This window comes from Ceratotherium simum, chromosome 6 (assembly GCF_057802395.1).
Source record: "Ceratotherium simum simum isolate JZ-2026a chromosome 6, ASM5780239v1, whole genome shotgun sequence".
In the NCBI taxonomy this organism is placed as follows: Eukaryota; Metazoa; Chordata; class Mammalia; order Perissodactyla; family Rhinocerotidae; genus Ceratotherium; species Ceratotherium simum.
The window spans coordinates 10,620,590-10,631,309 of record NC_141905.1 but is presented as its reverse complement, the minus strand read 5'-3'; the positions used below and the strand labels follow the sequence as shown (position 1 = coordinate 10,631,309).

Sequence of the window (10,720 nt, the reverse complement as noted above, 5' to 3'; positions counted from 1 at the left end):
TTATTCAAATTAATTGTGCTTTTTCAAAGTTAGATTCCTACTGCACAGTGAACAGGTCTATAACTGAATATTTTCAATAGCAATTTTAGTATCACATCAGAAACAAGAGTTTTCATATAATATTGCTACAGGAAGTTTTTTATTCTCAATTTCCAAATTGGTATATTTCCAGTCAATGAAAACCTCTGATACATGATCAAGAATGAATGATTTTGAAAGCTGCAACTTATTCAAAATATTCATAAGATGTTCCAAATTATCAAACATCTGCTGCTCAATGAGATGTCACTTTATTTCTGAGTAAAAGATTTTCCATATTTATTAAGTTTCTCCTCTTCACTACTTCTGATGTATACTGAGTAAGTCAAGTAAGAAAAGGCTTCTGGACTTTCAGGATACTGACAAGAATTTCTTCTCTGTGTAATTTCTTTGATTAGTGAACTCTGAATTCTAGTAAAAGGCTTTCCCACATCTGTAGATTCACAGGATTTCTGCTTTGTGTGTGTTTTCTGATGTGCTGTGAGAGATGACCTCTGGTAGAAGGTTTTCCCACATTTATTACATTTGTAGGGTTTCTCCCCTGTGTGAGTTCTCTGGTGTACTGCGAGGGATGACTTGTGACAAAAAGTCTTACCACATTCGTTACATTTATGAAGTTTCTCTCCTGTGTGAGTTCTCTGATGTTTACTGAGAGTTAAACATTTCTGATAAAATGTTTTCCTACATTGAATACACTCAAATGGTTTCTCCTCTTTGTGTGTTTTCTGATGTAGTGTCAGGGATGACTTCTGGGAAAAAGTTTTTCCATATTCATTACATTTATAAGGTTTCTCCCCTGTGTGTATTCTCTGATGTACTATGAGAGATGACTTCTGGAAGAAGGTTTTTCCACATTCACTACATTCATTTGGTTTTTCCCCTGTGTGAGCTCTCCGATGAACACTAAGTTTTGACTTTACAGAGAAGGATTTCCCACATTCATTACATTCATAGGGTTTCTCCCCAGTATGAGTTCTCCGATGATTAACAAAATCTGGCTTTTGGGAGAAGGTTTTCCCACATTCATTACATTCATAGGGTCTTACACCTGTGTGTATCCTTTGATGTACCACCAGGAATGAATTGTAGAGAAAAGTTTTTCCACATTCATTACACTCATAGGGTTTCTCCCCTGTGTGTGTTCTCTGATGTACATGAAGACTTGACTTCTCACAGAATTTTTTTCCACATTCATTACATTCATAGGGTTTCTCCCCTGTGTGTGTTCTCTGATGTACTGTGAGGCCTGACCTATATCTAAAGGCTTTTCTACAGTCAATGCATTCATAGGGTTTCTGCCCTGTGTGTAACCTCTGATGAACTGTGAGGCGTGACCTATTTGTGAAAGTTTTCCCACAATCAGTACATTCATAAAGTTTCTCCCCTCTGTGTATCCTATTATGCATTATGAGACATGACTTGTGGCTGAGCGTTTTTCCACACTCACTACATTCATAGAGTTTTTCTCCTATGCATGTTTGCTGATGTTTAGGAAGAACTGACATATGCCAAAAGGATCTCCCATACTATTTTCAAAAGTTTTCTTTTCTGTGTATGTTTGCTCATGTTGAGAGAGATTTGGTTTCTTGAATATTCCCCCTCCCTCATTACATTCAAAGGTTGTTTCTCCATTGTGAGTTCTCTCAATGTTAGTGGAGAGTGACTTGTTGCCAAAATTATTCCCACACTCATAGTATTTCTTCCCCATGACAACTCTATGGTGTTTACTTAGAGTTGACCTCTCACCAACAGACCTCCTCCCACAGTTATTAAAGTCACAGTGGTTCTCCCTTGTGAGAGTTCTCTGAAGGACAAGAAGGTTTGAAACATCAGAAAAGGTTTTCATATGTTCATTATATCCACAGGGCTTCTCCCATGAGCATGCTCTCTTATGGGTAATGAAGGCTTCCTCCTCACAGAAGGCTTTCCCACATTCATTATATTAAAAATATTGCTTCTGAGTTTGAATATCCTGATGTTGAAATAGGTCTTCACTTTGACTGATGGCTTTCCCATTTCTATCATATTTAAAAGGTTTATCTCTGGCATGAGAATTCTCATACTTTGTACAGAGAAGCAATTTCCTATATGCATTAAATTTATCAAACTTCCTTACAAAGGAGTTTCTATTACTAATAATTAATTCTGAAATATAATTCAAATTCATTACATGTGATTCATATTTATCAGGTACTTTTCTCACTGGAACAGGGTTTGTGTCCACATTAAATATTTTTCCTAATACACCATTTCTCTCCTTAGTCAGTGTTTTATTGTTGACAAAATCAACTTTCCACAAATGCTGGTCTTGGTTTTCCAGGCTCTTCTCCATCAGGTCATCAACCTCCCAGAATTCTAGAAATGAGAATGATTTATCATACTTTATAAATATTAACACATTTCATCTGGAAATGGGATGTAATGTAAAAATGCCCTAGCATAGCCCAGTCTTCTGGTCTGAAAGTAATCCCAAGGGCATACTTATCTCGCTCCCATAGGATTGGACAAAACAAATAACTTGCAGTAGTGGAAAAGAGAAGAGTAATCTTCCAATAAAAACACAGTAATTTGGCACTTTAGAAATGTGACCTTCGGGCCGGCCCCGTGGCTTGGTGGTTAGGTACGCGCGCTCCGCTGCTGGCGGCCCGGGTTTGGATCCTGGGTGCGCACCGACGTACCGCTTCTCTGGCCATGCTGAGGTCGCGTCCCATGTACAGCAACTAGAAAAATGTGCAACTATGACATACAACTATCTACTGGGGCTTTGGGGGAAAAAAAGGAGGAGGATTGGCAATAGATGTTAGCTGAGAGCCGGTCTTCCTCAGCAAAAAGAGGAGGATTAGCATCGGTGTTAGCTCAGGGCTGATCTTCCTCACAAAAAAAAAAAAAAAGAGAGACATCTAGGAGACTTTATCAAATGGAGTTGAGCCAGAATTTTGGGCAAGAGAGAAAAATTAGGTAATACATGGTAATATTTGATGCTCATTAAAGAAGAATTTACATTTCAGGTGTTAGATAATAGGAGGCAATCATAGGCTTAAGATAAGCCTAGCTACAAGGGCTAGTAACATCAGGCTAGTAACAAGGTAAATTTACCAAGCTAAATTTTTTAAATTTAAAAAAGTCTAATTCATCAAAGCATGAACATAAGTATATGGATCTGCTTGGTGGGTGATATCAGTGGAAAGTAAGAATATGAGGATATTTAGAAGACAATTTAAAAAGGTGAAACAGGAACTGCAAGAGAACGTTAAGAGTATGATAGAGCTGGAGGACTTAAAGGGATCTCATTTTTGTCAGTTATAGTAGACCAAGTGAATAAAGAAAATAATAAATGAATGGGAAGTGAGAATATAAGACCTGTGATATATAATTTTACATTTTAGCTTTTGCTATATTGAGAAAGTAAGGATCACAATCCAAGAGGGATTTACTATAGGAGGCTCTAGAGCAAATGGGACCAATGAGATAGTGATATAACTTGAGAGTCACAAGGTTCAAGTCTCGTGAATCTGTACGGCATTGAGAATCACTTTAAGGGAGAACAGAAGATACATGAGAGAATTTTTAAGGATGCATAGAAGGAGAAGAAAGAGTCCTGGAAAACACCATCCATCCATCTAACAGATATTATGTTATTATGGGCCAATTAGGTGCCAGGCTTCACTCAAAGCACAGAGTATAGAGGTCTGGCATGGCAGACAAGATGTAAATAAGCACTTAAAGGAGGTTAAATTGACATCAATTTAAACCTTGGTGATGACTAAGACTTATAGGGACTAGAAGTGCCTCCCTAGGAAGCGAAGTAGGCCCTTGACCAGGAGGGAAAGGGTCATATGGTGAAGTAGTCATCAAAAACATGAACTTTAGAGGTATCCTCCTTTACAGCCAATCAAGACAATCAAGAAACCTGTATGGCATTGATGTAAGGAATACGTGTAACCAGGGGGCATAAATTTAATCTAACCAAAGCTTGTGGCAATAGTGACACTCAGCAGGGGGTCCATTTGCTACTTTGTAGCTACAGTCAGAGGTCTTTGAAGAGCCCATAATACCTCCCAATTAAACCAGTTGCCTAGGTCCTATAATGGAGATGGAAGTTCCACTGAATGCCTTTTCAAAAGCTCAGCAAAATGTATTCTGAGAAGTGCCTTGGTCACTATCAGTAATATCTGGTCAGTAAGGTGTGTCCTGGTGAGGCCTTGTGTTGTGGCCTTAGATCAATGTAGAGATGTCTGTTACTGATTTATATTTTGGGTATCTGTGAGGCAAGAGATTCCCGGAGGTCATTACCCCAAAGGAAAATGGGCCAATGAGTTTGTAAAAATGTACAGACGGAGCCACTTGCTGGCCAGGGCATCCAGTGCTAGGATGACCGCCTGAAGTTTGGTCACTTATGCTGACCCCTCATGTCCTGTGTTTGATCAGGAACATCCTGGTTAAAGGGTGGAAAGCAGCAACATTCCACTGAGCTCCATTATATATAATGGTGACAATGTCATTCAAAAATCTAGAAACACCCATTTCTGTTCACTCATTTAATCTCAAGGGCCTCCCCAGGTAGCCAAGGAGTCTGGGAGAGGGGTGACTTCTCCATATCATGGCATCTGGCAAGAGACCAAGGACAGTGAAAGCCATCCCCTTCCTGCAGGTGGGGTATGCCAGAGGGCTCAGGTTTGGCCCCATCCTGCATCAGGGAGGCCTTACTAGGGTGTATTGAGCTTGTGGGGCACTGCTTCCACGACACAAGGCATAATGGGCAGCTGGGTTTGGAGGGTCACAAGCTCAGGACCTATAAGAGCCTCTACTTCCCAGAGAACCCAGTACGTGGCCAGCAATTGCTGCTCTAATGGTATATGGTGCAATGCCAAAGAAGGCACTTCTTGCATCAGAAGCTCATGGGCAATTTATGGCCATCACAAGACATGAGAGGAGGTTGCCAAAGTCCCTGTAGTAAAGGAGTCTCTGAGGGCACTAATGGGATGCCCATTGTATTCCATTTTGGACAGATTCTGGAGCCTTTTGTTGAAGGGAACTGCACTCAAAGTGGGCTGATTTGCAAGTAATAGCATCAGTGAAATTAAGTAAATCAGGAATACATTGCCTCCAGATCCCAAAGACTACTAAAAGATTCTGGATTTAACAACGTTAACATAGCAGGTACGAGGAAGGTCGATAGTTGTTTCTTGACAGTGTCAGGATGGAATGGCCCTTAGTTTACTAAGTAATTTTCAAGAATTTAACAGAGGTGGCAGGGTCTTGCACTGTGTGTGGTGGCCTTTTTGCGAGCCCTTTTCCCATATTTGCATGTCCTTAATTAAGGAGTATGTCAAATGTATCTTCCCAGAGAAGGGTGTCATCAACGTAATGTCATACCTGTGCTCTTGGAGAAATCTGGATGCAGTTAAGATCTTACCTACAAAGATTTGCGTGACAACAAGGCTACTGAGGTATCCCATGGATAGCTTGGTAGAGGTGTACTGTGTCCCTTCGGAAGTGAAGGCAAACTACAGCTGAGAGGCTGTTGAAATAGGCACTGAACAGAACATATTAGCGAAATACACAATAGCAAATTATTTACCAGTTGCTGATTGGATAAAGTCAGTAATTTCAATAACATTGGATATTGGGTATGGTGGCCTCCAGGGGTGGGACCAGGGCATTAAGGTTTCAGTAATCCACCACGAGGCACCCTTCATTCTTTCCAAGTATTTTGTGTGTGTGAGTGAGGAATAGTGGCCCTGAGCTAACATCTGTTGCCAATCTTCCTCTATTTTGTACGTAGGATGCCATCACAGCATGGCTTGATGAGCAGTGTGCAGGTCTGCACCCAGGATCCGAACCTGCAAACCCCAGGCCGCCGAAGTAGAGCACGCAAACTTAACCACCATGCCACCGGCTCCTCTTTCCAGGTTTAAGAAGAGGCCAACTTGGGTTGTTAAATGGAGATGCAGTGGTGAGAATCACTCCTTCAGTTTATGTTTTACAGAAGAAATTTCAGTTCTTAAAGGCCCTGCTTTCATTTACATTGGCTCCATTAACCATTTTAATTGGGGGGGGTCCACGGGGTCCCATTTTGTCAAGCCAAGTTGTAAGCGCCAAAGACTGATTTAATTTTATTACTCATTGATTCAGAGCATCCATGCCCACTATGGGATATTTCAAGACAATGGGTACTATGACCATGGGGAATTTAGGCAAGCCAATAGTTCTTTTTTTTTTTTTTTTTCTGTTAACCATGTTAATTTATTTTCACTCCTAAATGGGTAAAAACTATAAACACGAGGAAGGTAGCTATTAGAAATCATATTCTATTGATAAAATATCATTAATTAATTTTTTTTAACTTTTTATTGCAGTAACCTTGGTTTATAACATTGTATAAATTTCAGGTGTACATCATTTTACTTCTATTTCTGCATAGATTACATCACGTTCACCACCCAAATACTAATTAGAACCCATCACCACACACATGTGCCGAATTATCCCTTTTGACCTCCTCCCTCCCCGCTTCCCCTCTGGTAACCACCAATCCAACCTCTGTCTCTATGTGTTGTTTATTGTTGTTATTATCTACTACTTAATGAGGGAAATCATACGGTATTTGACCTTCTCCCTCTGACTTATTTCATTTTGCATAATACCCTCACATGGCAAGCCAATAGTTCTGAGGGTTAAAGTGAAGCATACCTATTTGGCCTCTATTTTACATTCAGTAACTCCAATATTATACAAAGTACCATGTTTAAATTTAGTGGAATCTTCAGATATAAGTATAATTTGAGCCCTACTATTGATTAAGGTCATCAAGGTTTACCAACTAGGGCATTTCAGCAGATGTTCAAGTTAATTCAGAATCTATATTGTAGAGGCACAAAAGCCAATCAGCACCCTTTTATCTTTTTATTATATAAATTCTTTTAGCAAATTATGAATTTCCAATTGGGTTAAATTCTGGATCTTTGCTTTAGGGTTTTTTGTGGTTGTTTTCTCCCCGTGTCCATTATAAATTTCTTACTCTAGAGAGCCTCCAATCACTATCAGCAGGGTTAGAGGCCTCCCTCAATGATTGCTTTATATGGTTTAAGGACCCCAGGCTTAAGTCAGGTTTGAAATAATCCCCTCTCTGTGCCACAGGGTGCCATGTGGCAGTTTTTTTCCCTATGACTCTGAAGATCAAGATTTTTGTTGTGACAGAGGCACAGGCAGCAGAGTAATGCAGTGGAAACACGCTGGGCCCAGAGCCCAGAGGTAAATGGAGTGAAACCATCCTCTGCTACAGTCCAGTCTTTTCCACCACATGGGCTTCTTTTTTTTTCTCACTGTACAAATTCTCTAAGAATATTTTGGGTTTCTAGCCAAATAAAGCTGCAATTTTCAGTTTCACTCTCTGTCTGCTCACCATGCAGACCTGCTGAGTGGTTACAGGGAAAGGTTCTGGAGTCTGGTGATCCACTTGTAGGCAGCTGCCTCTTCCAACAGGGAGGGCCAGTCAATCTCTCCATGGTCAAGGTCCATCCAGGAAGGTCATTTTGTCTATGGCCCAGGTGGGGGCCAATAAGCCCTATGATCACAAAAGTAGTCCTTTAGCATGTTGGTAAGCAACATGCTAAGCAAAGCCCAAGTGCACTGCCTAGGGGTTTTGCTTGGGGAGAGCAATTGTGTTACCTCTTCGAGTGTTTGGACTAGTACCAAATGCTCCTTCCCATTTTCTTTCTTCATCAGCCCCTTGGCCACAGGGACCGTGAATATGCACCTGATACCCTTGGGGATCAGGAGAGCATGCACAACATGCAGCATGGAAAGCAGCAGCACAGGAAATGTGGCAAGGCCACTACTCTAGCCTGAACAACAAGAAGTCTGGGTAGGCAATCAGGGTGCCATTTTATTCTCCCTGGAGTGGTGGTCTCCTTCCTTTCCACAAACCTCACAAAGGACCAGACCCATCCCGGGGATGCAAAATCATAAACAATATCTGCATGGTGTCCCCAACCAGCCAATGACAGTCACTAGACTAGACACAGTAGAGAGATATAGCCCTACTTTTGGTAAGCCAAACTCAAGCACTAACTGGTTAAGGTGCTGTGTTATTGCTGCCTTTCTAAGAGGGAGTCTCAGAGACCACATGCCAAACCCAACAGCACAGGAGCAATGGTAAAGTCGAATAACAGCAATTCTCATGTTGGAGACAAGAGCCTTTTAGATTGGGAAAAGATAATAACAACCAACGAAGACAACACAGTGCCGTGCAGATCGAAGAACAAGCCCACCAGCAATTGGTAGTTCAGTCCCAGGCAACCTTCACTGTTATCATAGAACAGTTAATTAAAGCTGACCAGGTGTCTTTGGTCCTTACTGAGCTACCCTGTTCACGATGCCAGTTGTTTTAATCACCTCTGCTTTGCCACATTTGCGAGGCAGAGATTCCTGCCCTAGGGTTATGGGATAGCTGAATACACTTAACACTGAATAGATGAGATCAATGGCAGTTTATTAGTCACATATATGCAAAGCCTGTGAAAGGACAACACGCCAGGCAAGGCCAGATGGGTGTTGCACTTGGGAACAGAGTGAACAACCAGGGGCTGTGGGAGGCATGTTTTGAACTACCAAGAGAATGGGATGCCCGCTGGATCCCAACGGAGGATGTGACTGCTTGTTTGAACAATTCCAAGGGCTGGCAGGGAACTGTAATGCACCACTCACAGATAAGCAGGAACTGTCCTGGTCCTTTTGATAAGGATTGTTTGACTAGGGGCCCTTATCCACAGGAGCAGAAGGGGAAAGGGAACATGTAGTCACTCCATCACTAATGGATGTGCCCAACAAGAAATGCTACAGGGAATCCTTCAAGATGAAGTGAAAGTATGCTAGACAGTAACTCAAATCCAAAGGAAGAAATAAAGAACACTGGTAAAGGGAACTACATAGGTAAATATAAAAGTCAGCATTAATGTGTTTTTGGTCACTAACTCCTCTTTTTTTCCTATACATTTTAAAGAATATACAACAATAATTATAAGTCAATATTGATAGGCACACAATGTATAAAAGTGTAATTTATGACATTAACAACATAAGGGAGGACAGAGCTATACAGAAGCAGAGTTTCTGTACATTATTGATATTAATTTAGTAATAATTCAAACTAGACTGTTATAAATTAAAATGTTACCTGTAATCCCCATGGCAACCACTAAGAAAATAACTTAAAAATATATAGTAAAAGAAATGAAAAGGGATTCAAAATGGTACATAAGAAAACATGTATCTAAAATAAAAGAAGGCAGTAATGGAGGAATTTAAGGACAAAAAAGATATAAGACATACAGAAAACAAAGAACTCAATGGCAGAAGTCCTTCATTTATCTGAATCAATTTAAATGTAATCAATTAAACTCATCAATTAAAAGACATACTTAGCAGAATGGATAAAATGAACAAACAAAAAACATGATCCAACTACATGCTACTTACAAGACACTCATTTTAGACCCAAAGATGCAACGAGGTTAAAAGTGAATGGATAGAAAAAGATATTCCATGAAAATAGTAACAAAAAGAGAGCTGGGGTGCCTATACTAATATCAAATTTTAAGTCAAAATTTCTTACAAGAGACAAAGAAGGACATTTTATAATGATAAAAGAGTCAATTCATCAAGAAGATATAACAATTATAAACACATGCACACCCAATGACAGAGCTCCCAAAACGAATGAATCATACACTGACAGAATTGAAAAGAGAAATACACAGGTCTACAATACAGTTGGAAACTTTTAATACCTCACTTCAACAATGGATAGCACATCTAGACAGAAGATCAATAAGGAAACAGAGAACTTGAACAACACTATAAACCAACTAAATCTAACAGACATACAAAACACTCCACCAAACAATAGTAGAATATATATTCTTTTAAAGTGCACATGGAACATTCTCCAGGATAAACCACATTAGACCATAAAACAATTCTCAAAAAGTTTAAAAAGATCAAATAACACAAAGTATCTTCTCCCACCACAATGGAATGAAACTAGAAAAGAAAAAAAAGAATGAAAGCTAGAAAAATCATAGATATGTGGAAATTAAACAACACATTCTTATACAACTGATGGGTGAAAGAAGTCAAAAGGGAAATTAAAAAATACAGGCACACCCCAGAGATACTGCAGTTTCAGTTCCAGATGGCCATAATAAAGCAAATATCACAATAAAGTGAGTCACACGAATTTTTGGGTTTCCCAGTGCATATAAAAGTTATGTTCACACTATACTGCGGCCTATTAAGTGTGCAATAGCATTATGTCTAAAAAAACAATGTACATACCTTAATTTAAAAATACTTTACTGCTAAAAAATGCTAACCATCATCTGAGCCTTCAAGCACCTCATAATCTTTTTGCTGGTGGAGAGTCTTCTAAAAAATTCAGTATCTGTGAAGCATGATAAAGCAAAGCACAATAAAATGAGGTATGCCTGTACCCAAGACAAACGAAAATGAAAACACAACATACGAAAATTTATGAAAGGCAGCAAAAGCAGTAATCAAGAGGGAAATTTATAGCTGTGAACACCAAAACTAAAAAAAGATCTCAAATCAACAACCACCTTAAGCATTTAGAAAAAGAAGAGCAAACTAAACCCAAAGCCAGAAGAAGGAAGGAAATAAC

The 10,720-nt window shown here is 39.6% G+C and overlaps 1 protein-coding gene across 1 annotated transcript in view; it reads right to left on the bottom strand.

The window, feature by feature from the left end:
• Positions 1-1,507: 1,507 nt before the first annotated feature.
• The window catches only part of LOC101402801 (uncharacterized), a 33,547-nt gene continuing 24,334 nt past the window's right edge, over positions 1,508-10,720 (bottom strand). Inside the window, 2 exon segments of the mRNA XM_087432931.1 lie at positions 1,508-2,394; positions 7,445-7,606. Of these exon segments, the coding sequence (XP_087289057.1) occupies positions 1,508-2,394; positions 7,445-7,606 (1,049 nt within the window).